Source organism: Muntiacus reevesi, chromosome 7 (genome assembly GCF_963930625.1).
Source record: "Muntiacus reevesi chromosome 7, mMunRee1.1, whole genome shotgun sequence".
Lineage (NCBI taxonomy): Eukaryota > Metazoa > Chordata > Mammalia > Artiodactyla > Cervidae > Muntiacus > Muntiacus reevesi.
Genome location: NC_089255.1, coordinates 85,366,367 through 85,392,876, shown reverse-complemented (window position 1 = coordinate 85,392,876; position 26,510 = coordinate 85,366,367). Strand labels below are relative to the sequence as shown.

The window sequence follows — 26,510 nt, the reverse complement described above, 5'->3', positions numbered from 1 at the left end:
GTGTTTGCATTCTGAGTGGGTGTGCCTTACTTGATTAAATACATGGTCTGTGGCCTCAAAAGCCAGTTGCCTTCTGAATAGCTTCTAAGAAGACTTCTATAATATAATTTGTAACTTGTGACTTAATGTGGATTAAGCAAATAAACCCTTTGCTCTTGCCTGATTCAAGCTCAGAAAATGTATCATAACATTTGTTGTCTTTAAGACTACCTTCAAGACCCATTATGAAGGTTAAGGTGGTGATTTTTCCTTTTGTTTTAAAATGGTTTTTCCTTCTGACTGTAGAAATAACTCCTGTGTACTGTAAGACCCTAAAGGGCAGGGATAACCCCTGTGTTGGGGGCTCATTTTTGAATGTGATCTGTTGTAAATCAGTCTGCTGTTTTCTGATATTTCTTAAGTAGAGTAAAAAATATGCAGTGTTACTGAGACTATGCATGTGATCCAGTGTTACTCTACATGTTGAGGTTGGGGAAAATATTCAATAATTTTTATGATTTGGAAAGCTTTAGAAACTGCAGATAAAGTACTGACCTGTCCAGTGTGGTGGTTTTGAATTATTCTAAATAATAAGCCTCTTTCTGCTTAATAAGTAAGCCCCTTCAGCAAACAGCTGAGCTTTTACTATTTGAATTGTGCCTGGTTTGTGATAGGAACTAAGGAGATCTTAGATGAAGGAATGAAGGGGTGGTGGTTGAGCCATGGAAGTTGGTAAAGTCGATAGAAAAGGGCATTAAGCAAGCAGAGGACACACCATGGATGTAATTTTGGGGAATCCTGGTGTTCTTGGGAGAAGATACACACACACCATTGTTGAAGAAGGTTGATTGGGAAAGAAGAGAAGTGTTGGGAAGTGGTGTGAGAAAGCCCAAGGAAATGGAGGGTGTTTCAGTAAGGAGGGGTAAGCAACAATCTTGGTGGTGAGAAGCTAAGGATAATAATAGCCATGAGGGGCTTCCCTGGTGGCTCAGCGTTGCGGAGTCCTCTGCCGATGCCGGGGCTCAGGTTTGATCCCTGGTCCAGGAAGCACATGCCGAGAAGCAACTAAGCTTCCGTGCGCCACAGCTGCTACTGAGCCTGTGCTTTAGAGGCCGGGAGCCACAGCTGCTGAAGCCTGCGGGCCCTGGAGCCTGTGCTGCGCAGTAAGAGAAGCCCACAGAGAGAAGTCCTCGCGCCACAGTGATGAGCAGCCCTGCTCGCCACACCTGGAGAAGAGCCATACAGCGGCAAAGATCCAGCACAGCCAAGAAGAAATTTTAGAAACTTTTATTCAAGTGATAGAAATAGGTACCATTTACTGTGGTCAGAACCTCTCCCCAGCTTTTCTACCTATCTAATCTTCACGAGAGCTTGGGTAGGTGAATATTACCTCCATTTTACAAGTCAGGCTGAATTCCAGACCATTTAAATATCTGGCCCAGGTAGTAAGTTAACAGAACCAGGTTGTATTCAGGTTTGTCTTAATCTGTCATGTCACTGGATTTAACAGTTCAGAAGTTACTCAAAAAAATTAATTTTTGAGGAGTTTAGGTATTAGGAATGACAATAGATTTCATCTCTTGAGAGTTGGTTATAGAGGCTGATCTTCCCTTGGATTTTTCCTGAAGTGAGCTAGCCTCTCACTACTGCCTACCACACTTAACTAGAAAAAATAGTTTGGAGCTTTACTCCCATCACACAAGCAATGCCACATTCTGAACATATATTACCAGAAGTGTCCTCTTTATTTTGTCAGGCACCTTTAGAAAAGAAGGGAATCCACATGTTTTCCTTGCCATCAGGATAAGTTCCTGATTTTTTTGTGAAGTTACCTCATATGGAATGGGCTAAGAAGTGCTTCCAAAGCCAGCCGTAAAACAGATCTGCATTTCGATGTTCCCATATTCCTACTGATAATTCAGAAGTGCGGGCTCCGAGTGTGCGCGCACCGCTTGGTTCCCTGTGCGCTCTGGGCGGTGGTGCTCTGCACGGGAGGTGTTACTGTCCCTCACCACCCACATCTCTGCAGCACTTTCCTGTCTCTTAGATAAGCCCCACGGTACGACAGACGGATGTTGCCGGAAGCCTGTGTGCCCGCGCAGGTCTGCCACAAAGTCTGCATTTTCTGATGAGCTCTCTTCCACCGCTAACGCGTTCTGGGCCTGTACCCTCCCCCCTGCCTTTGTAGTGGGCACCAACTGGAAGGGCAGCCAGGTCCGCATCAGTCTCCATAAAGCCGCTAAAGCACAGCTTTTGCACACATAGCATCAAACGGAATTAAATGTTTAGGAAAAATGCAACAGAAAAACTGCAGGACTTGGATACTGAAAACTACAAAAACATTTTGAAAGAAATTAAAGATCTAAATAAGTGCAAAGACATCCAAATGTTCAGGGATTGAAAGACTTAAGATTGGTCTACAAATTCAGTGCAACTCCTGTCAAAGTATCAGCTGGATTTTTTGGTAGTACTTAAATCTGGTCCTAAAATTCAAATGAAAACATAAAGGACCCAGAATATACAAAGCCCTGAAAAAGAAGAACAAAGTTGGAGGACTCACCCTTTCCAATTTAAAAACTAACTGTAGGGACTTTCCTGATATTCCAGTGGCTAAGACTGCACTGCAAATGCAGGGATCCCAGGTTGGGGCAGAACTAAAATGCTTACATTTGTGGTCAACTGATTTTTCTACAAGAGTAGATAATTCAAGGGGAGAGAGAATGACCTTTTTAAAAAGTGGTGTGGGGCAGCTGGCACATGGGTAAGATCAAAGATCTAAATGTAAGAGTTACAACTACAAAATTCTTAGGAAAAAACATAGGGATAAACCTTTGCAGACTTTGATCAGGCCACGGTTTTTTTTGTTCCATGACTCCAAAAGTATCAGCAACCAAAGGAAAAAAAGATAAATTGTCCTGAGTCAACATTAAGAACTGTATCTCAAAGGAGGCCATGAGGAAAGTGAAATGAGCATCCATAAAATGGGAGAAAGTATTTGAAAATCAAATCATATAGCCTGATATAGATAAGAGGCCTGCTATCTAGGATGTATAAAGCACTCTTCTAACTCAGTAATGAAAAGACAACCCAAGGAAGTTCCCTCGCGGTCCAGTGCTTAGGATTTGGTATCTTCACTGTCATGGCCTGAGTTCAATCCCACCACGCAGCAAGGCCAGAAAAAAAAGACAAATCAGTGTTAAAATGGACACATGATTGTGATAGAAGTGCCCGTTAGAGACCTCTGCTGTACGTAGTAAAGGCTGGTATCTTTATCGCCTCCTGTACAGGCGTGGTTTGTATGTAGGAAAAGGAAGCAGGGTTTTTTCAGGATAGCTAAGTTAATTAGTGTTGGTTCCGGTTTCCTAGAAACAGACATTTTCTTAGTAGGGGAAGTGAAACTCAGATAACCTCTGTCTCAATTGATGTATAGCTGATAATATGAATAGCAAAAATAGCTAATTATATGAATAGCAAAAAGTGAGCACAAAGATTGAGTTTAAAGTGAAAGTCTCATTTTAAGCCACTGATAATTTCTAATCAGATTAAGCTATATTATCTCTGAAATAATTAAAAGTAAATTTGATTCATAGAATATCTCAGGCATATAACTGAAAGTGAAAGAAGGTGTTAGTCGCTCAGTTGTGGCCAACTCTTTGGGATCCCATGAACTTTTGCTCACCAGGCTCCTCTGCCCGTGGAATTCTCCAGGCAAGAATACTGGAGTGAGTGGGTAGCCATTTCCTTCTCAAGGGATATCTTCCCAACCCAGGGTTTGAACCTGGGTCTCCTGCATTGCAGGCAGGTTCTTTACAGTCTGAACCAGGGAATAAGACTAAATGGCAGTAAGGGGAAAATGTAGAAACTTGCATTCTCATCTTGACTTTCAATCCAGCTTTCTTGTAACTGGACAGATTGCTTGAATTTTCCTTGGTTTTGTTGTTAGTCATGTGAAGAGGAAAAGTGAGACAACTTGAGAAATACTTGTGCTCAAAATGCTTCTCATTTTGTGTGCAGTTCTCATTCTGTGTATTTATAGGTAACCCCCTTTAGATAGTATCCTTTAAAAAGTCTCCCTATTCTCTTTTATCTCAAAAAAAAAAAAATTTGCAGAATTCTTGAGGACTTGAAAAAGGACTACCTTTTATTTGTATTGTCAAATACATATGAATAGGAATGAAATACTTGCTGAATGAGTGAAAAGAATGAGATAATCATGATGATTTTGAGCTCGTTGGTAGAAAGGGGGCTCTGGGTTCCTAGGAGAGTCTGATGTCCAGAAATTATTTTTTCAATTTTAGAAATGTTAAAAAAAATTAAACAGGAGGATTCTGTACTTCTGGGGACGTGAAGTTAAAGGGAGAGGTGAAGGTGTGAGAGACACCCCAAGACTTTGTTGTTGTTTAGTCCCTAAGTTGTGTCCTGCCCTTTTGCAAGCCCGTGGACTCTAGCCCTCCAGACACTTCTGTCCATGGGATTTCCCAGGCAAGAATCCTGGAGTGGGTTGCCACTTCCTTTTTCAGGAGACCTTCCCAACCCACGTCTCGCACACTAACAGGCAGAATCTTTACCAGTGGGCCACCAGGGAAACACGTAGCCCGAGACCAGCAATGCTGAAATATAAGGCTACTGTATACTGTGCCTTCTCTCTTCTAGTCATGCTCCTGTTCTCTCCCAGCCTCCTGGGAAAGCAGGGGTTTTTGATTGGTTGCTGGATGTTATGAATAAAAGACTGGCAGAGACTAAAGTCAGTTTTTTTTGGCCTTTTGCCATTTGCTCTCTCAGAGATATGGGAAGGGCCTGAGCACCTCCGTCTAACCAGGTCTTGAGTTTGGTGGGCTGGGCAGAGTTTTTAGGTAGATTCAGTTCACTCTAGTGAGTACGGTGTCTCAAGGATGGGATTTGTTGTGTGTTTGTTGCAGGTTCCTCACTCTAGTATGAACTTAACTCCTAAGCTTGGTAAGATTGTGGTTGACTTCACATCACCTTTCTAGTCTATCTCCCTAGCTTCTCCAGCACTTGATAATGTCTTATGCAGAAAACTGGTCACATATCCAGGACTCTTCACACCAACCTATATAGCTCTTATAAACTCTGTTGGTTTTTCTGTTCCTTGGTAGAGCTCTTCTGCCCATGGCAAGTCTAGTTATGATCTGTTCATGATCAGATTCTATGAATACCGTGAGGAGAGAAAATGACCAGCGATTTTAGCTCACTAAAGAATGGCTGTTCCCTCTCTGGAATCTTAATTCACCTTGTCCTCTTTGCATGGAAAACAGTTTATCATTGTCTTTAAAACTACTTCTTGTTTTGAGTAACCTATATAGTTTTATCTAGGTTTTCTGTGAAAGTGATGGCTTGGCTCTACCTATTAACTCCGACTTGGAAGCAAAAGTCTCAGTGTTGTTTTTGGTTGTTTTGTTTTTGTTGCTATAAAAGTGACATTTAAATAAATAAGGTAGAGACGATCTCTTTGTAAAATCGGGAGATAGGTGGTCCTGAGTAGGTAGGATGTGAGATCTCATCTTCTTTGTTGTCTTGCAGCCTTTGAGGATGCTGTCTTCAGTTAACATCTTCAACCACATCCACGTGCTAGGCCATAGGCAGAGAGGCGGGAAAATGGGGGAGAGCAGCACTTGCTGTTTTAAAGGATGTACTCCAGCCCTGGTACACCCGTCATTTCTGTTCACTTCCTGTTGGCCCAAATTCCTCACATGGCTGTCTTTTGCTGCAAGAGAGATTGGGGAGTGTCGTATGTAGCTGGGTAGCCTTGTACCCAGAGAAAACTGAAGAGTGTCTGTCGCTAAAGGGAATTTAAAGAGAATGTATACAGGGGGCCACTTAGCTGTTTCTTCCACAGTATGGTAGGAGGAAAAGCTCTAACTGGAGTGTCTTTTTTTTTTTGCCTCTAAACAATGTTTTCTTAAAATCTTTTTTCTTTTTTTTTTTATTTTATTTTTTTAGCTTCTCTGCAGCCCCTGAACCACCAGGGAATTCCCTACATTGTAATTTTACTTCTTTACAAATTGAGGATGCATTGAAAAATAAACTAATGAAGAGAAATGGGAGGTCCAGAGCAGGAGTATCCTAGGCTGGGAGAAGGCAAACCTGGTCACTGTCAAGCCCAGCCCTTGTCCTGCCCCAGCCAGGTCAGGTTGGAAGATAACCATCAGGCACTCTGTCAGTACCAAAGCCTGTGGAGAGACTGTGTCCTGGCAGGAAGGACTAGCCGCCTCTGCTTTTCTCCCCGTCAGCCTCCAGCTTGGAGAGCCAGGTTTCCAGCGGGAGCTCAGAGTGAGGCTCCGTGAGGTGTTGCAAGCTGATGACCAGGTTCCCTGCAGAAGCGTCCAGTGTTAGGGCCTCTGCAGCTGGAAAGGAGGCTGATACCTCCCCCAGGTCTCAATACACTTTGCAGCTCTGTTCCCAGGCCCATTCGTCTCTGATAATGTGCCTCTATCCACCAAGGGATCACCAGTCCCTGCAGGAGAGAGAACGAGCTGTGGAAGCAGAGCGAGAAAGTTAATCAACCCCTCTCAGTGACTGAGTTGGCTGTTGACTTCTAGACCCTAGAAGACTGACCACTTTTCTCTCCACTGTCTGTGGTTTATACCCTACTCTTGTGCATCTGTATGTGTTTATCTCAAGCATAGTAAGTTGTTGATGAAACACAGCTGAATTAGCAGCCCTTTTCCCTGGGATCCCCACTTCTCCTTGCCTGCTTTTCTCTTCTTGGAGGCTGGTCCAAAGGGACATGTAATGTTGCAAGGGTCTGGGTGGCTGCAAATCCCCCAACACCAAATCACATACAGTGAGCTGAGAAACTGCATTGCTCACAACAGGATTAGCAGGAAAAGGAGGGTAATGTCAGGGGATTAAGGGCCCCTTCCAACAGCAGGGCATGACAGAGTGGTTGGGTACTTGAGCCCGGAAAGTTGTCCCTTACGCTTCATTTAAGGTCAGCTTATCTGACTTGCCAGCTGTGGAGCTGTTCCAGTTTCTCTGCTGTCCTGGGGTACTTTCTGGAGGCTGGCCTGGACCCTGTGCTGTATACCCACGTGCTCTAGCCTAGTCGCTGTCTGAACCTCCTTGTGCCTGTGACAGAGAAGGTCCCCATGGGATCCTCCCCCGCTTAGGCTCGTGTCTTTCACCAGGAGGTGTTTGCACTGCATCTCCAGTTTGTCTTCTTCCTTCACCACGATAAGCTTCACGTACTGTCATCTCTGTGCCCTCGGACCATCAGTGAGGCCTCGCACCTTCTTGGACGGTAGATTATCCGAAACTGGCAGAACACCCGACCACTGGCAGTCTGACTGAAGGAGGTGATGCCGAAGAAGCTCTGGACAACACCCTGCTGGACAGTCACCCCCACCAGGGAAGAAGTTGAGCTCATTCTCCAGCAAATACATACTGCCATTGCTTAGACACTCTTTAGATGCTCCAGCTGCTGGTGGTTCAGTGGCATTCTCAACGGGAGACTTTGTCAACAGTAGGAGCTGAGGATAGGAGACGACATTGGTCTCAGCCACGTCCTTGGAGGTAACCCACTGTCGGACTTAGGCGTGGTCAGCAGTAGGACAGCTGACCTCAGCTCCAGGATATCACTCTTCAGCAGAGTTCAGCTGGGAGTAGCTTCCTGCCCTCAGGAAGGATCAGCTGTCGTACAGAGGAGGAGCTCGCACCGTTCTTTCTGTAACAGGCCAACATCTGGGCACACCGAGTGATGAGAGCGTCTCGAATAATCTTCACGGGGCTGTTCAGAATCCCCCCCCACCGCACCCCAGGCTGTGGATGCAGAGCCGTTGCTGCCCTGCACAGCCGGGGTAGAGCAGAGCACCCTGCAGGGCCCCACTCTCCTCGTGGAGCCAGACGTTCTGCTTAAACTCCCCAGTCACCGTCTTCGTCCCCATCCAGCCCCACATCTGTTGTGTCACTCATGTGAAAAGCCACAAAGAAATCTGCAGCGCGGACATGAGTGCTTGTCTGGACCCGCAGCACAGCAGCAAAGCCAATGACCTTCCGTAGATCCTGGCTGTGGTCACTAAGGAACCGTTGCTGGTCATGCTCCCCCTGAAAGCCCGCGTGTTTACAGAGAGCCACCAGTGAGCTGGGTACTGCAGAGAGCATCGCCATAGCCACACACAGGCTCCAGAAGAGGCCGCGGTCTGCACAGTAGCCGTGGGCCACACATTCTTTGGCCAGGACCTGATAGACACCTGCCTGAGGTTGAGACAGAGTCGTCTTATCTATGCTGATCAGCTTCCTGTTGCCTCTGTTCTTCAGTCTTCCTGGAGCCTCTGCAGCGGGCAGGGAGGAGTGGAACAGAAACAGCTTCCTTGGACACTCAGCAGCCTTCAGAGCCTCCATCCTGGCCTGGATAATTGGAGCAAATACTGTCTCTGTCTCCCTCATGTCTGCAGATTTTTCTGGAATCTGATCCAATAAGCTGGTGATAACTGCCCGAGACTCACTGACATTGACCAGGAAGCCATCCAGCATGTTGCCCACATCAGGTCCAACCATCACCTGTGGCTGGGCCAGTGAGCTCTCCGCATGGTACAGGTGGACCTTAGTACAGGTGACAAAGCCAGCGGGGATTGCTGACTCTTCTGCCCCACCCTCCCGAGGCAGAAAGTCTAACAGTACCTTGAGCTGCTCACACAGGAGCCTAACAAGACCACTCCCTATGCCATTATAGGAGACGTCAGTCATGAAGATGAAGGCAAGAGTCCCCGGGGAACTTGCTGCTCTTGCAGTCATCTACAGCGGCCAAGAATTCGTAAGAGCCCGGGGAGAGCTCTGGACCATCGTAAGCATCCATATAAGCCGGATGTTGAAAAAAAAAAAAAGCCGGATGTTGAAAACACTGGGGGTGGGGTGGGGAACATCATTGATAACAGCTGCAAAAGCAGCACTGGAAGCTTTTCCCTCCCTGAGGAACCGCATGAAGGCACGAACATGGTTTGCAGTGATTGCAGCGCAAAGGGCAGGTTGCCCGTGGCCAGTGATACACAGTGAAGCCTCCTCTGGGGGCAGCCTTGCCAGCAGCCTGATAACAGCTGCCGGGGCACCTGAGCCTTCCCCACATCAGATGGACTTGGGGTAGTATAGGCTGTGCATCGGATGTATCGGGGGCTTGTGTTCCCTTGGTCATTCACCAGGAGGTTGGTGGTGACCAGGGGTGGCACCTGGCCCCATGCTCCAGTAACAGATGGCTCTGAACCCCAGTTGTTCCTGTTATCCTCAGTAACCTTGGTAGGGCTTGGGATGGCATCAGGGTCCAGACACTTAGGAGATAGTGGCTAGGAAGCCCTGGCTGACTGATGCAAGTGGCTGCTCCTAGGTAGGGACTTCCATAGTTGGTCCGAGGCCCCTGGCTGGTCCACAGGGACTGTTTTGTTGCAGCTGGTAGCCTAGCTTCTGGGAGGAGTGCATGGGTGGTTGTGGTCCTGGGGGCCAGTCGTTTGGATGCTAGGGGGCAGCGCTTGAAGGGGGAGAGGACACATGACTGGGCTGGCTGTGACTCCCTGGCACCTCCCCCCAAACTCTGTCCAGCTTGGAGCGTGAAGCTGGAGGCCCTGCTGTCCCACGTGGTGGGACAGATCACTGGGAAGGCTGGGCCCCAGGGTGGCCCTGGGTCTGGCCAAGGGGAGGAGGCTAGCCCTGAGGATAGGAGCCATACAGACAAGGGTTAGGGAACCATGACCTGTTCGGGGGCCATAGCCTAGCCTCACAGTGGGAGGCACTGGAGCCACAGCCCTGCCGACCTGCATTCTAGCCAGGTGAGCAGTCACCTGTGCCTTTGTCGGGGGGGGGGGGGGGGGCAGAGGGCAGAAGCGAGGTGGCTGGCTGACCACCAGTGTCCATGGGGCTGACCTGGATGACTGAGACCCAGGGCGCCTGTGCATCTGGACAGTGGAGCTTGGCCCATTCTGTGCATCTTCTTGGCCAAACTGGCCGTAGGCTGTCTGTCCTCAAGGGCTCTGTGCTGTTGAGGCTGGAGGTGCTCCTGGGGGAGGTGGGGGGAGGAGTTGGCAGGAAGACTGGTACTGAGCCATTGTTGGCTCCATGGGGCGTAGGGGCGGCTGTGGGTCCTGGTTGCCCACCATAGCTGGGTGGTAACCCTGAGTAGTTGGGCTGCGGCTACCCAAATGACGGCCCCGGTAGAGCTGACTGGTTAACCAGTGAGCCCGACTTGAGCTCACCCAGCTCCAGATCCAGGCTTGACTTCATTGCTAACGTCAAGGCTCCCAGGCTCCACTTCCAGTTTCCTTAAAATCTTGTATTAAATAACCTATTACTTGCCCTTTGTTTTGTGATTTTTCTGCTTTGAAAAATTAGTCTTATTTAATGGTGATGAGCATGTTCTCTATAGTTAGACAAACTTCAGTTCAGTTCAGTCACTCAGTCGTGTCTGACTCTTTGTGACCCCATGGACTGCAGCATTCCAGGCCTCCCTATCCATCACCAACTCCTGGAGTATACCCAAACTCATGTCCATTGAGTCGGTGATGCCATCCAACCATCTCATCCTCTGTCATCCCCTTCTTCTCCCGACTTCAATCTTTCCCAGCATCAGGGTCTTCTCAAGTGAGTCAGCTCTTTGCATCAGATGACCAAAGTATTGGAGTTTGAGCTTCAGCATCAGTCCTTCCAATGAATACCTAGGACTGATTTTCCTTAGGATGGACTGGTTGGATCTCCTTGCAGTCCAAGGGACTCTCAAGAATCTTCTCCAACACCACAGTTCAAAAGCATCAATTCTTCAGCACTCAGCCCTCTTTCTAGCCCAACTCTCACATCCATACATGACTATTGGAAAAACCATAGCCTTGACTAGACAGACCTTTGTTGGCAAAGTAATGTCTCTGTTTTTTAATATGCTATCTAGGTCGGTCATAGCTTTTCTTCCAAGGAGCAAGCGTCTTTTAATTTCATGGCTGCAATCGCCATCTGCAGTGATTTTGGAGCCCCCAAAATAAAGTCAGCCACTGTTTTCACTGTTTCCCCATCTATTTGTCATGAAGTGATGGGACCAGATGCCATGATCTTAGTTTTCTGAATGTTGAGCTTTAAGCTAACTTTTTCACTCTCTTCTTTCATTTTCATCAAGAGGCTCTTTAGTTCTCACTTTCTGCCATAAGGGTGTGTCATCTGCATATCTGAGGTTATTGATATGTCTCCTGGCAATATTGATTCCAGCTTGTGCTTCATCCAGCCCAGCGTTTCTCATGATGTACTCTGCATAGAAGTTAAATAAACAGAGTGACAGTTACAGCCTTGATGTACTCCTTTTCCTATTTGGAACCAGTCTGTTGTTCCATGTCTAGTTCTAACTGTTGCTCCCTGACCTGTATACAGACTTCTCAAGATGCAGGTCAGGTAGTCTGGTATTCCCATCTCTTTCAGAAACTTGGCAATAAATATTACCTGAATTTTGATTTATGATCTCTTTGATTTGTTGCCCTTTAAAAAAATGCTGGTTCTGGCTTTTCCCCTTTTTTGGGGGTCTGTTGTCATGTGTATTAATGAGAATGTGGGAAGAGGTTGCTTATAGCAGGCAGTTAGAATCTATGTCCCTTAATATAGAGAAGTAAGTACTTATAATGTTGAGCAGGTATCCCTTGTCCTAGATAAGATCATAAACAATATTCCAAATGCACAAAATTGATAAAGTGGGGAGTCAGTTTTTAAAATTTACTAAAGCCCTAAAAGTTTTCAGGCTGTGCCAACATATAAAAAACTATTTTAGTAAGTGCAGAAAAATAGTTCTAAAATATTTTTAACACAGAGTCTGTGTCTGTTAAATTTCTTTCAGTTGATATCAGCTGACTCTCACTGAACAGCAAGGCGATTTATTGTAAGGATGATGGGTATACAAGCAAAAGGAGAGAGTGGGGAGGTATTGATGAACCACTCAGAAAAGGTAAAATGACAGGAAATAACAGTGCTTGGGACTTCCTGCAGCAGGTTGTGGACCTTTCCCCCAGGACATTGGTGGTCCAGTGCCCTTCAGACTCCTTCCCCACTGAAATTTTAAATCCCTGCGCGCGAGAGTTAACTGGGTTCATTTTGGCAGAGGTGCCTACCCCTGTGCCAGCCAGTTACGAGCCAGGAAACCGGGTCCTACTGCACAGGTGTGACCACCAGGCGCCCACCCCTGGTGCGGGGAATATTCCCAGAAGAGGGAGACCAACGTGAATCCGGGGGCCTTTGCAGTTTGCGCCCACTATACCACAGTGGCGAGCTCTGTGTTACAGGCCCAGAACACGTTGAGGCAGAAGAGACCTCAGAGGAAGATGTGGAATTTGTGCAGACCCGCCCTGGCACACGACCTCCTGTTACATTCATCTGTCATACCTTGATGCTTATCTGGAGACAGAGGAGTGCTACAGAGATGTGGGTGGTGGGAGACGATAGTGGCCCCCGTGGAGGGCGCCACTGCCCAGAGCGCATAGGGAGCCGCAGACTGAAATCATGCGGAGCTTACATGGAGTTCGCAAGAGGAATATGGTCATGTGAAAATACAGCTGGCTATGGAAGCATTTCTTAGTCCATTCCATCTGAGATACTAACCAACAAGAAATCAGGAATTTATCCTGATTGCAAAGGAAAAAAAAATGTGGACCCCCTGCTTTTCAAAATCAGGACACTTCTGGAAATAACACATTCAGAGTGTGGCGTAGCTTGTGTGATGGGCGTAAAGCTCCAAACTATTTTCTCTAGTATGTGTGGTAGGCAGTAGAGAGAGGCTAGTACATTGCAGGAAAATTCCAAGAAAAGACCATTTCAGCAGAACTGATTTTTAAGGAACAGCACAGCATATCGCTGGAAATGAATAGGGTTCATTTAAAAGAAAAGACATAACAGCCCTTTGATTGCTGAGGCATAATGGGTGGTTCATATTGAGCTTTAGTTTTAAAATACTCTCTGCCCTGAGCTCTCCGCCAGGTGAGCACGTTCTGTGGTGATAGGTCCTGTCATCCTGCTGTCACATTTGCTTTAAAAGAAATCGTGCCCCTGTGATTTCGTGTTTATATCAGAAATGTAAGGTTCCATTTTCCAATAATTACTTCCTCATTATTGCTTCATTGCGTAGTTACTTTGTTTCCTTTCACGGGATTCTTGAAACCTCTGCTCAGGATTATTCCTTCTATTTATTTTACTATAAAACCTTCCCCCTCGCCCTTTTTTTTTTTCCTATTCTAAAAGGAAAGAGAGAATGCAATACATTATCCAGATCTTTCTTTTGCTACAAAAGACACTTTTAGGACAATTAGCAAAATCTAATAAAGTCCATATTAGTATTCTAGCAATTTCCTGATTTTGATAATTGTCCTGTAGTTAGGTAAGATGTCTTTGTTTTTAGAAATATGCACTGAAGTACTAAAAAATAAAGGTACATTATAACTGCTGCTGACTCACAAATGGTTCATGAAGAAAATTCTCCATTATTCTCTCTCTCCACACACACACACACCCACTTCTTTTTCCCTGTACCAGTTGAGAGTAGGCTATATGCATTATGTCCCTTCACCTCTCCCTTAGCTCAAGCTTCTCTAACAAAATACCATAGATGGGGTGGCTGAAACAACAGATGTTTGTTTCTCACTCTTCTGGAGACTGGGAAGTCCAAGATCAAGGTGCTGGCAGGTTCAGTTCTTGGGGAGGACCCTCTTCCCGAGGACCCTCTCTTCCTGGCTTGTAGACAGGCACTTTCTCATAGTATGCTCACATGACCTTTCCTCAGTGGAGATCTCTGCCTGCCCTTCTTCTGAGATCAGATGGGCTTCCCTGGTGGTAAAGAATCCACCTGCCAGTGCAGGAGACACAGGAGTCTTGGGTTCGATCCCTGGTCTGGGAAGATACCCTGGAGGAGGAAATGGCAACCGGCTCCAGTACTCTTGGCTGGAAAACCCCATGGACAGAGGAGCCTGGTGGGCTACAGTCCATGGGGTCTCAAAGAGTTGGAAACAACACAGTCACATCAAGAGGGCCCCACCCTTGGGACCTAGACAGAATTAACCCCCAAAGGCCCAGCCTTCAGATACCTTCATACAGAAAGGCTTACTTAGGGCTTTAACATCTGAATGGGGGCAGAGGCACAAATGCTCAGCCCCTAACATTCTGCCCAAGGCCCTCCTGTGGTTGCTCAGTCTGTAAGTCACATCCAACTCTTTGCAATCCCACAGACTGTAGCCCACCAGGCACCTCTGTTCTAAAAGTCATGTTTTTTCAGTTCAGTAGCTCAGTCATGTCTGACTGCGACCCCATGGACACCAGGCCTCCCTGTCCATCGCCAACTCCCAGAGTTTACTCAAACTCAAGTCCATTGAGTCAGTGACGCCATCCAACCATCTCATCCTCTGTCGTCCCCTTCTCCTCCCACCTTCAGTCTTTCCAGGCATCAGGGTCTTTTCAAATGAGGCGATTCTTCACATCAGGTGGCCAAATTACTGGAGTTTCAGCTTCAGCATCAGTCTTTCCAATGAGTATTCAGGACTGATTTCCTTTAGGATGGACAAGGAACTCTCAAGAGTCTTCTCTGACACCACAGTTCAAAAACATCAATGCTTCGGCGCTCAGCTTTCTTTATAGTCCAACTCTCACATCCATACATGACTACTGGGAAAGCTTTAGCTTTGACTAGATGAACCTTTGTTGTCAAAGTAATGTTTCTGCTTTTTAGTATGCTGTCTAGATTGGTCATAACTTTTCTTCCAAGGAGCAAGTGTCTTAATTTCATGGCTGTCGTCACCATCTGCAGTGATTTTGGAGCCCCAAAAAATAAGGCCTGTCACTGTTTTCATTGTTTCCCCATCTATTTGCCATGAAGTGATGGAACCAGATGCCATGATCTTAGTTTTCTCAATGTTGTTAGCACTTAATAAATCCTATCCTGAGTGCTAGTTGTACAGTGAACAGAAATCAACCTGGTACTTTCCCTTGTGGAATATTATACACATATAGGGTGATAGCACCATTATTTTTATTTGAATCACGTCAAAGTTCAGATTTAGCATTTAGATGGTAAAGAATCTGCCTGCAGTGTGGGAGACCTGGGTTGGGAAGATCCCCTGGACAAGGAACTGGTGACCTTCTCCAGTATTCTTGCCTTAATAATCTTGCCTGAAGAATCCCATGGACAGAGGCGCCTGGCAGACTACAGTCCACGAGGTCACAGAGAGTTGGGCACATCTGAGCAACTCACACACACAGGCTTTGACTGAGGCCATGTTATAGAAGTTGCTGCACAGTTGAATCTCAGTTCATTAAAATGCATTTAATTTTATTAAATGAAGCTATGAGAGAATCACACAATATTTCAAAGCAAACTAAGGATTAAACTTCCTGCTTCCTGGTGAGTCCAGCCAACTGTGTAAATTTACATGGTCTTGCTGGTTTGGGTGTGTCTGAAAATAAAGGCAAATATCTTTTTAAAAGAGATCCACCCACAGTGTTCCCGGCATATGTATCTCTACACATTTGTTAGAGGCGTAGGAGCTCTGAAAATTGCCTTACTTTTTATTCGTATGTTCTATTGAGAAAAAACAGTTCAAACAATTTCAGAGTTAAAAGGTGAGTTAGGTACTGGTGTTCAAACACAGTGTTCTTATGGCAAAATATTTTTATAGTTCTTTTTTTTAAAGATTAGGATGTTATTTTTCTTGTATTTTAAGTGCTCTTGATTGTGCTTTGTCCAGCTTAATAGCTTGCTTACATGTTACTACTTTTAAACAATTTTTTTATCTTCAGATATTGACTTATTTTTAACTATTCTGTTCTAAACACATTACAGCTTTGCTCCTGCGTAAAAATTTACTATGCAATAAATGTTAACACAGACTTCCACTTCTGGGGAAGAGATTGATAAAGACTTAAGTTAGTTTTAGGAATAGTTTTCAGAAGTTCTTTAGGCACCAAATTGAATTAGTACCAACAGATTCCATGTATCATGCCTATGCAAATGTCTTTCCTCCATCACATACAGTAATTTCTTCCCAAACTGTTCTGACTTGTAGCATTCTAGTAGCTTTCTCAACCTAACATTCCCAGGATACAGTAATCTAAAATTTATTTAGTCCTTGGATCAGGTTGCCTGAGAGGCCAAGAAAGAGTCTTCTATTCCTTTGAAATTCTTAACTTTTGTATGGTGCTCAATTGAAAATATATGTTGCTAGTAAATTGTGATTATAAGTTGTGATGGACAGGGAAGCCTGGTGTGCTGCAGTCCATGGGGTTCCAAAGAGTCGGACACGACTGAGTGACTGAACTGAACTGAAATTGTAATTGACTATCCTCACAGTAGTTGGTTGTTTCAGAGTTAAGATTAAAAGTACGTACAAAAAAAATAAAAAATAAAAAAAAAAAAGAAAAGTACGTACAAACTACTTCAGTGGAATTTTACTCTAAAGTAACATTTCCATTAAAATTGAACAAAGAGTAAAAAGTTTTCACCTATGTGATCAAAAGTATAGTACCTTGGTGTTGATGTGTTAAAATTTGGATATCCCTTAAAAAGGAAACTAGGCATAATCTTAAAGTGTTTGGAAAGAGTCACTAGGTCAGGACGAAGGAGAGCAGAATGATTTCAGGACTGTTACTGAACACTCTTAACAGTTTTTCCCCTTGTGTGAGATTTCACTTTGTTTTTGCTTTATGCAGTGCTGGGTCACTCTTATGTAAGCTTTTTACTCCTGCACATAATTTATTTGTGTTAGCACTAACAACAAAGGCCAGTATAGACTGTGTTCTCGTAGGGCCTCATGATGATAATTATTTGAACTGCTATGTCTTGATGACTTTAAGAATATACGCTAGTAAAATATTTATGAATTGTTTATTTTATTCTAAATTTTATTCTAAAACTAAATGTACTTTTGATTGTTTGTAAGCTAGTATGCTATTTTCAGAACAAGCTTTCTCTTTGTCCATTTCTGCTTTCTTCATTAGAACAAAGAAAATTACGCATTCTCCAGCTATACCGTTTTAGGATCTCTTTCATAAAATCAAGCGATAGAAATCAGTGTTAAGCATTTTTCTTAGACAGTCCTTCTTCCCTTGTTTCTCTCTGTTCCATCTGAAGTATCTATGAGTTAAAACTTATTTCCATTGAAAAAAATTATGCCCTGCCTAGAGCTTAGTGGGTGTTTGGGTTTTGGTTTTTTTCCTTTTTTGACAATTACTTAGAGAATTCTGAAGGTTGCGCATCTATAGGCACTCAGATTTTAAGTAGTAATCTTTTTCTTCCCATGACTGAAATAAACATTGTGAACTTCCCTTTTAGATACATCATGTTACACAGAACGGAGGACTGTATAAAAGGCCCTTTAACGAAGGTTTTGAAGAAACACCAATGCTGGTTGCTGTGCTTACTTATGTGGGGTATGGTGTCCTCACTCTCTTTGGATATCTTCGAGATTTCCTGAGGCATTGGAGAATCGAAAAGTGTCACCATGCCACCGAAAGAGAGGAACAAAAGGTAATGGTCAGTCTTCGGTTCTTGCCGTTCTCACTCGTTTTTTTTCTTTAGGCATTTGGATATACTTTACGATAAAAAAGGTAATAATAATCTGGATGCAGTTAAATGAAAACACTCCACAGGGAAAGTGAGGACACAGGTAAAGTCTCAGAGAAATCAAAGCGTTCAACATGATTTCATCATCACAAGAATCTATACCTACTTAGTGGATAAGAAAGCTGCAGTTCACTGGTTAAGTGATGTTTCCCAAGATGTGTGATGTTAGAACTGGTTTGTGGAGACAGGCCTGTGAAGAGCCAGAATCCATGACCTTTCTGTTCACGATACCATATGGTGTCCCAAGTTGTGTCTGCAGTCTTCAGGAAAGATCGTGTTCTTCAGAACGCATGTTGTGTTTTGTCACAGACGTGTTGTACACGCGTGTCTTGTTCACAGATTGCCTCTACTCCCCAAAAACGCAAACCCTGAAGCAGAATGTGACTGAGCTACTCTGTTTCCGTGGAAAGCAATCTTGTTTTAGTCTTGGTAAACAGAGATGTAATGATTGTCTCTGGGGGGGAGACCCTCTTTCCCCTCACTTCACTCTTCTCTGCATACTCCTTTGTGCCTCTGTAGTTAAGTATAATATACATGTATTATCTACTCTTTAAAAAATTGTTGTAAATCAACTATACTCCCATAAAATACAAACAAAGAAGCAAAGCCTAAGTTGTCTTGTACTAAGGAACAATACCGTGTTCTTTTCCAAACCAAAATTTTTGTTATGGGCATTTTTAAAGTTTTTCAATTTTATTAGTTAAAATAATATAAGATTTTCTTTTTCCCTATAATAAAGGATTTTTCCCCCTTTTTCTATTGAAAAAATAAATAGAGTGAAATAATGCCTGATCTTGCAGAAAGCAAACTTGAGTGTTCTCGCACGTGGACTATGGAGGGGGTGGCCTGCCAGGCCAGGGCGTGTACTTATCAGAGAAGGGATTCGGAAGTTGGGCGCTTGTGGCCCAGCAAACCTCTCACTTTGATGGGGTGTAAGAGGAGAGCGGCAGACGTGGCGGCGGTGAGACCAGCACTGAGAGGGTCAGTGATGCTGGGAGTGGGTGGCGAGGCGCGGAAGGGGAATAAAGCGCCAGGAAACACGGGGAGGGAAGGGGCGTCCTCGGCTCCTAGGAGGCGGAAACCAGTCAGCATGGGGACTGAGGATCCTGAAACGGGAGAGCTGAGGAGCCAGGCCCTCTTCTCTCAGCTCAACCGTGCTGTCCCCTCCCCAGCCCCAGAGCCACAAGCGGCCCTTCCTCGTTGCCCTATCTAACGCAAGCAAAACCCTGCCTTCTGAACTCTAGAACTCATTCTGAACGCCAGACTAATTTTCATCATTAAAGCTAGAACAAATTAAATTTCTTTTATTCACTTTTTTCCTTTTTCCCTCTGTCTCTGTATATCCCTGTAAATAGGCTATCTGGCAGGATGCATCCACACGACTGATTTTTCATGCCCCCCCCCAGGTTTGGTTTACCCACTATAGGTTATTAGCTTACTATCTACTTCCTGTGTTGTTACAGTACCACTATGACTAATGTACAAACCAGTATCATCCTTATTAGACTGAGTCGGTGGTGCTGGTGGTGACTGATGGGAACTAAAGTTTTATTCACATATTCAGACTAGAAAATCTTTATCTACAAGGACCTCTCATAGTGTCTGCACACCATGGTAACCTAATGATTAACATATACAGGTCGGGGTGGGGGGAGCGCCGATTGTGGTGTAGAGAGCTTTGCTGCTGAGGGGGTAGAAGTGTAGGCAGGGGCACGGGGAATGTTTGGGAGAGCCTAGAGAGTGAGCGTGTGAGAAGTTGTGTTTGGTAGGCGGTGGGAGGCCCTAGGCAGTTCTGAGCAGGGGAGTGACGGGAGAGTGTGCACAGCTGCCGCTCTCTCTCCCAGTGTGATGGATGCACGAATGAGCCCGTGGGGGTGCGTCTGAGCTCCTCTGTGAAGGAGGACACTGTCTTCGGAACTTGTTTCTCATCTCCAGAGGCGTCTTCGAAGCGTTGGGACTGCCTGTGTGTACTTCACTTTGTGTAGAAGGGTTGGAACACGTAGATTCTCCTCTTAAATCTGATTTTGTTGAGGAAACATGAACACTTCAAAATCGTGGGCCTTTGCAAAGCACCATAGAGATAAATAGTACTTGGACTGTATGCAGATGTAGAACAAAAAAGTAACCTGAGTAGCACAGAGTGAATCAGGAAATAATTTCTTGAAGGAAGTAACAGGAGGAAGTATGTAGAACAGGGGGGACATTTACCTATAGAGTTTGTTCATGGGAGGACCTTACTCAGTCATTCAAATCCATTTCAGTAGGATTTTCATAGTAGATGGCATTAGCAGCTAACACCTGAAATCTGCCATTTTCTCGTAACAGTTCAGCTTTTAGAAGAGAAGGAAGGCTTCTTCGGCTTTATGTCAGATCGTGTGTGTTTTCTGATGCTAGATTAGATATAGTGAGAGGGATAGGCCATTTTTAAAGTGTTGCACCGGAAAGGGGGGGGAAGGTGCTTGCTTAGGATTGTAAAATGTTGTTATTTTCTCATTTCCCTGAGTGAGTGGTGCTTGTAACCACATCCTTATTTTTACCCTCATTCCGTTACAAAAGAGAGCCTGCTTAAACTATTTATGTTAGTTCTTCTTTCTGTGTTGCTTTGGGTAGAAATGAACCACACAGTCATGCTAGTAAAGGTGAGTTTTGTGTAAGTGTGTTCTGTTTTACATAACTGGCATAAAATTGTTGGAATTCTTTACTGTTTGATTCTGTTATTGGTGGTATTTTGGATGAAAATATTTTTTCCTGTGTGGTTTCTTTATTATGTGAGGTGAAGCTAGTAGTTCAGAAACATGTATGTGATAGATACAGTAAAAGCTTGAATTAATAAAAATGTTCCAACATCTAAATAGAAAATACCTAGAAGTCATGAGCAAATTATGGTGGGTAGTTACCGCACGGGCTTCCCTGGTGACTCAGCAGTAAGGAATCTTCCTGCAATGCTGGAGACACAGGTTCAGTCCCTGCATCAGGAAGATTACCTGGAGAAAGCAGTGGCAACCACTCCAGTATTGTCTGGAGAATCCCCATGGACAGAGGAGCCTGGCGGGCTGCGATCCGTGGGGTCGCAAAGAATCAGCCACAGCTGAGCGACCAAGCACAGCGCATCACCAGTTAACAGCGTCGTGAGAGTCGGAAGTGAACAGCGAAGGGACTCAGCCATACGTATCCTTTCTCCCCAAACTCCCCTCCCGTCCAGGCTGCCACATAACGCTGGGCCAGAGTTCTGTGTGCTCCGCAGTAGGTCCTTGTTGGTTAGCCAGCACTTTTTTTTTTTAATGGTTATTAATTCATCTAATTTTGTCTGTGCTGGGTCTTCGTTACCGCAGGACTGCTCTCTAGCCGCAGTGCGCGAGCCTCTCACCGCGTGGCTTTTCCTGTTGGGGAGCCCAGGCTCCAGGGCCTTAGGGCGCAGTAGCCGTGGCGCGTGGCCTCAGAGCTGCAGCTCGCGCTCCAGAGCGTGTGGGGCTCGGTTGCCCCGCAGCGTGTGGGATCTTCTCGCCTCGGGGTGGAACCTGTGTCCTGCGTTGGCAGGCGGATACTTCACCACTGACCCACCAGGCAAGTCCCCTGCCTGTGTTTTGTTTTTTTTTTTTAAGCAGCTTTATTGAGATATAATTTATATACCATGAAGGGCACCTGTTTGAAATGTACAGTTGAATGATTTTTGTTACTAGTTACAGAAAATGTACAGTCAGCACCATAAGCTAATCTTAGAGTGTTTTCTTTGTCTGAAAAAGGAACCCATATTCAGTAACAATCTCCCTTCCTCCCTCACCCCATGCTCAGTAGCCACTAATCTACTTTCCGTCTCTAGACATTTTATATAAATGGGATCATACAATGTATGATTTTTTGTGTCTGGCTTCTGTCGCTTGGAAAGTTTTTGAAATCCATCCATGTATAAAAAGTGAAAAAAAGTGAAAGTGTTAGTCGCTCCAATTGTGTCTGACTCTTTGTGACCCCATGGACTGTGCCCATCAGGCTCCTCTGTCCTTGGGGTTCTCCAGCCAAGAGTACCGGAGTGGGGTGTCATTCTCTTCTCTAGGGGATCTTCCCGACCCAGAGATCAAACCCGGGTCTCCTGCATCTCAGGTAGATTCTTTACTGTCTGAGCCACCAGGGAAGCCCTATGGTGTAGTATTTCAATTATTCATCCTTTTTATTACTAAATCATATTTCATTGTATAGAGTAGTAGTCTGTTTTCCTATTTTCTAGGAATTTCTCACTGGGAATCTAAATCCAAAATAAACCTTTTTAAAGACTTTTATTAAATGTTACCACTTTCCCCTTTTGCACTAGTGATGTTGCTTGGTTTACAAGAGTTTCCCTGTCACCTGTTAGGCTTTTTTGTTTATAGCAACAATGTAACTTTTTAAGGAAGTTTTTTTGACTTTAGGATCTTGAGGTCTCTGTTTCTTTATTTAGCTGTTCTGTGCATTCAGCAGTTTGGAACTGTTTCTTACTATTAACTCAGAATGTGGAAGTTTAAGAAACAGGTCTCCTATCCCCTATCCTAGGTCATTCCAAGTTTAAATTGAGTACTGTTGCAGTGTCAAACTGGCAAACCGATTTCAAAATGCTTATTAAGATAAAGTTTTAAAACAGTAATTCATAGGTCCCAGAGACTACCAGCAAGCGCCTCAGCAGCTCTTAGATCCCAGTTTAAGACACCGTGCTGAGGTTTCCTTAGGTTTCAAGCTGCATTTTGGTTTTGTTGCTTCTCACTAAAGCATTTGGAAAATGCCATGACATCTTTGGTAACAGCTGACTGAAAATGTAAAAAAGCGATCTTCGCTACCTGAGTGTGGCTGTCCAGTAGAGCTTGTCACGGCTAACACAGGCCGGTTCCTTGCTCCCGTTCACTACAGTTAGTGCTGGCCTCTGGGCTCCGGTGAGTCAGCTTTGCCTCAGTTTGTCCTGTATCACGTCATTGCAGGTAGTGTAGATGGTTATTCTCCCATCTCAGAAAAACCTTCCCTCCAGCCTTTCTCCTCATTTACGGCTCCTTTCTTCTTTCAAAGCAGAGTTCTTCGATGTAGCAAAGTCTTGCTTTCCACTCTCCACTGAACCCACTCCAGTCCAAATTTTGCCCCCACCACTTTCTTTTCTTTTTTTTTTTGCCCCCACCACTTCCAACTAAAACAATTTCTGTATTGCAGAATCTGATCGTCCTTTCTCAGTCTTCGTCTTGTTTGGCCTCTCAGCAGCGTTTGACCCAGTTGATCACCCCCTCCTTCTAGAAGCATTTTGCTCACTTGGTTTCCAGGACCTGATTGCCTGTTTTTTCCTCCTGTCTTTCTGGCTGTTTTTCCTCATCCTCTCCTGCTGCATCCTTGTCATTTGCCCAACTTCTCCATGTGGATGTAGGTTGTGGTGCAGGCTTCATGCTTAGTCCTCTTCTCATCTGTACTCACACCCTTGGTGATTTCATCCACTGTTCTGGTTTTCAGTGCCCCTCTGCATTGTGATAATGTCTAAGTACATGTCTCTAGCACTCTCTTCCTCACTGCGCTCTACACTGTGTAGGTAGCTGCGCACTTGGCATCTCCACATATGCCCCTCAAACTCTGCATGTCAAAACGAAGCTGACCTCCCCTTCTCCTGTCAACTAGCTGTCTTCCCCATCTCCGTGAATAACAGTTCTCTTCTTCCAGTTGCTTAGGCATAAAACTTTGGAGTTATCCTTGGTTCTTCTTTTGGGCAAATGCCATATGTGGTCCATTAGGAAATTCAGACTTCACCCCTTTTTATCAATCTTAATGATCACCTAGGCATAATGTATTGTACTTGGCCTCTCACTCCTCTGCTCCAGGCACACTGGCCTCTCTCCATTTCCTTCTTGGCTCTCAGTAAGTACAGTCTTGCCTGGATGCTGGTGCGCTTGCTCTTCACCTGCCAGGAAAGCTCTGCCCAGGCAGTCTTGTGAATGGTTCCCTTGCTTTCTCTTCCTCATTGTACCCTGGCCACCTTAGCTAAGTTTCAGCATGACACAGCATTTTACATCCTGCTTCTCTGTTTGATTTTTGTTTTCATTAGCACTTTTCATTACTGACATACTTTATATTTTATGCATGTGTCTTGTTTCGTATCTGTTTCTTCCACCAAAATATAAATTCCACAAGGGCAGAAGAGTGTCATTTTCTTTTTGATCACTGTATAATCGGTGCCTGAAAGACTGCCTGGCACATGTTAATGTATCATACTACACATTCATTTAAGTGTTTAAGATGTGAGTGGTGGTAATAATTACAGTGAAAAGTTTTGGGCTTTGAATTGATGTATTCACAGTCCTGTGTGTGTGTTTGTGTGTGAGTACATATTCAGATGCAAACACACAGATGACCCACTTTTAGATTTAGAGAAAACAAATGTCTGTATTCTTGAAATCTCATTTTATGCTTTCACTGATGTTACAGAAACAGCAAGTAAGAGACCTCCTATAACATTAAAAACATGAAAGAACACACAGCAAGTAATATGACTTACATGAATAGTCGGAAAAGCTCTTGACCACAGTTCAAAGATTTTAAAAGTCACCAGCTTAATAACTTCTCAGGTTATTTCACCTTTGATTGTCTTAACATTAAGTAGAGCTAGAGATGACATTGTTATTCTGTAATACCCCTAACCACGTAATGCTTTTTTAAATTAATTTTTATTGGGGTTTAGCTCTTTTACAATATTATGTTAGTTTCTGCTGTACAGCAAAGTGAGCCAGCTATACATGTACAATTATGCCCTCTTTTTTGGATTGCTTTTCACTTTCATTGCTTCTTCAGGTGGGAATTATAGGATTTTCAAATTCTCTTAAGTATTGAAACAATTTTGTCATGTTTCAGCTATATCTGGACATACCTTACGAGGTTATTTCCTTCTCTAAAAAAGGTATTGCCAAAATAAAAATTTAGACCATTAAAGACTTTTTTCATTAGCCTTTCTTTGATATGCAGTATCCTCTTTATCCAGGCTTCCTAGGTGTCTCAGTGGTAAAGAACCCACTTGCTAATGCAGGACCTGCAGGGATTCGATCCCTGGGCTGGTAAGGTCCCCTGGAGGAGGAAATAGCAAACTCACTCCAGTGTTCTTGTCTGGATAAATTCCGTGGACAGAGGGGCCTAGCGGGGTAGTCCATGGGGTCTCAAAGAGTCAGACACAACTGAGCACACACGCGGTCAGTCAATCAGTCATCCTGTTTATCACCATGAAATGTCTCAACAGTACCATAGTAACCTGTAAACAACGTTAGAGCGTTTGTAAAGAAAAAGTTTCAGGTGTGGAGCCTTCCGTTTCAGTGGCCGAAGGTTCGGAAGCACCCTGATGCTTCCTGAATAGATATGTGCCTTAGTGCCAGCAGACACAGTGGGTTTTCTTGTGGTCAGATGTTAAAGCAAATTGGGTAACATACTGTTGAGCCAGGCAGTTCAACAGACTGTCACGTAAAACTTTTGTTTGAGATTTATTGGAAAATGCTCTTTCCTTTACTTTTTAACCTCTTCATTGGTTATATAGCCAATATATACATATGTACAACACACATCTTGGAAGGTTAATAAAAAAAATGGATGTGGATGTAGTGAGCGCTTATATAAGTGAGCAGTGATGAAACTACCACCTTAGAGGTAGCACATTGCTGTCACCTCAGAAACCGCACCCCGACAAGTCCCGTCTCAGTCCTGCCTTTTCCCTCTCCCCCAGGCCAACACTTGTCCTGACTTTTCTTTATGGTTTTATCACCTGCACGTATGTCTGTAAGCAGCAACATTGAGTTAAGCCCAGTTTTGAGCATTGTATAAATGGATTTGCTTGTATATGTTTTTGTGCCTTAGTCTGTGTATTCAGCGTAGGAGTCAGCTTTTTATGGTGCACTTCCACCTCCTTTGTTTTCATTGCTCTGTAGAATCCCAGTGTAGGAGTGTACTACTAAAATGTATCTACTCTAGTATTAGTGGACATGGAGGCTTTTTTTTTTTTCTTCAGTTTTTGTCAGTGACTAATAAAACTGCTATAAACTTTCTGATATATGTTTCCTGAACATGTATCTATGAATTTCTCAAGTCTTGGAATACGCAAGTCTTCAACTTTACTAGATAATGACAAACTGTTTTTCAAAGTGATTGTACTATTTTTTGCACCTAACAGCTATGTTTGAGAGTTCTCATTGTTCCACATCCTAACCAACAATTACTATTGTCAGAGTTAAATTTTTTTTTGCCAGTCCTGGTGTATTTATGTCTAGTATCTCATTGTAGTTTTAATTTGCATTTCTCAGTTGCCCAATTAAGTTAAACACCTTTGCATTATGATCATTTGATGTTTCTATTTCATGAAGTGCCAATTAAACTCTTTGGCCGCTTTATCTGTTGGGTTTCTGTTCTGTTTTGTTTTTTCCTAGCAGTTTATAGGAAATTTTTATGTCTTCTAGAAGACATTTTACAACTGTCTAAGCCCATTTTGTGACTTGCCTTGCCACTCTGTGTGTATCTTTTTTAAAAATTTATTTTTGATTGAAGAATAGTATTGTGTGTGCTTCTACCAAACGTCAGCGTGAATCAGCCGTGGGCTTCCTGTGTGTGTCTAAAGGGAGCGAATTTATCAGTCTCCCTTTATAAAGAGCAGTGCCTTTGTACTTAATACATTGTGTCCTAAGTTTGGGAATTTTCCTGTTTTCATTGCATTTTAAATAATAAATAAGATAAAGAAGGAAAGACATATATCTGGACATAGTATAGTTGTATAAAGGTATATAATATGGCTGTATATAATATGGTTGGTAAGTTCAACTTAGGTTGTGATAGAAATTATTAAATCTTCTGAAAAAATTGCTTCCCTGCACTATAATTAGTACCTATTTTTACATGAGAGAAATAGATGTCAGAAAGTGGGCCCCTGGCTTTCAATCTCTGCAGTTCAAGTAAAACATTCCCTCAGGGATTCTTGTCTGTGTCACTTACC

The 26,510-nt window shown here is 44.0% G+C and overlaps 1 protein-coding gene and 1 pseudogene across 1 annotated transcript in view; one reads left to right on the top strand and one right to left on the bottom strand.

The window, feature by feature from the left end:
• The window catches only part of SPTLC2 (serine palmitoyltransferase long chain base subunit 2), a 98,461-nt gene that overhangs the window by 6,344 nt on the left and 65,607 nt on the right, over positions 1 to 26,510 (top strand). The window contains exon 2 of the mRNA XM_065940717.1: positions 17,261 to 17,455. Within this exon, the coding sequence (XP_065796789.1) occupies positions 17,261 to 17,455 (195 nt within the window). The remainder of the gene's footprint in view (positions 1 to 17,260; positions 17,456 to 26,510) is intronic.
• LOC136172083 (protein transport protein Sec24C pseudogene) lies at positions 6,841 to 10,206 on the bottom strand (annotated as a pseudogene).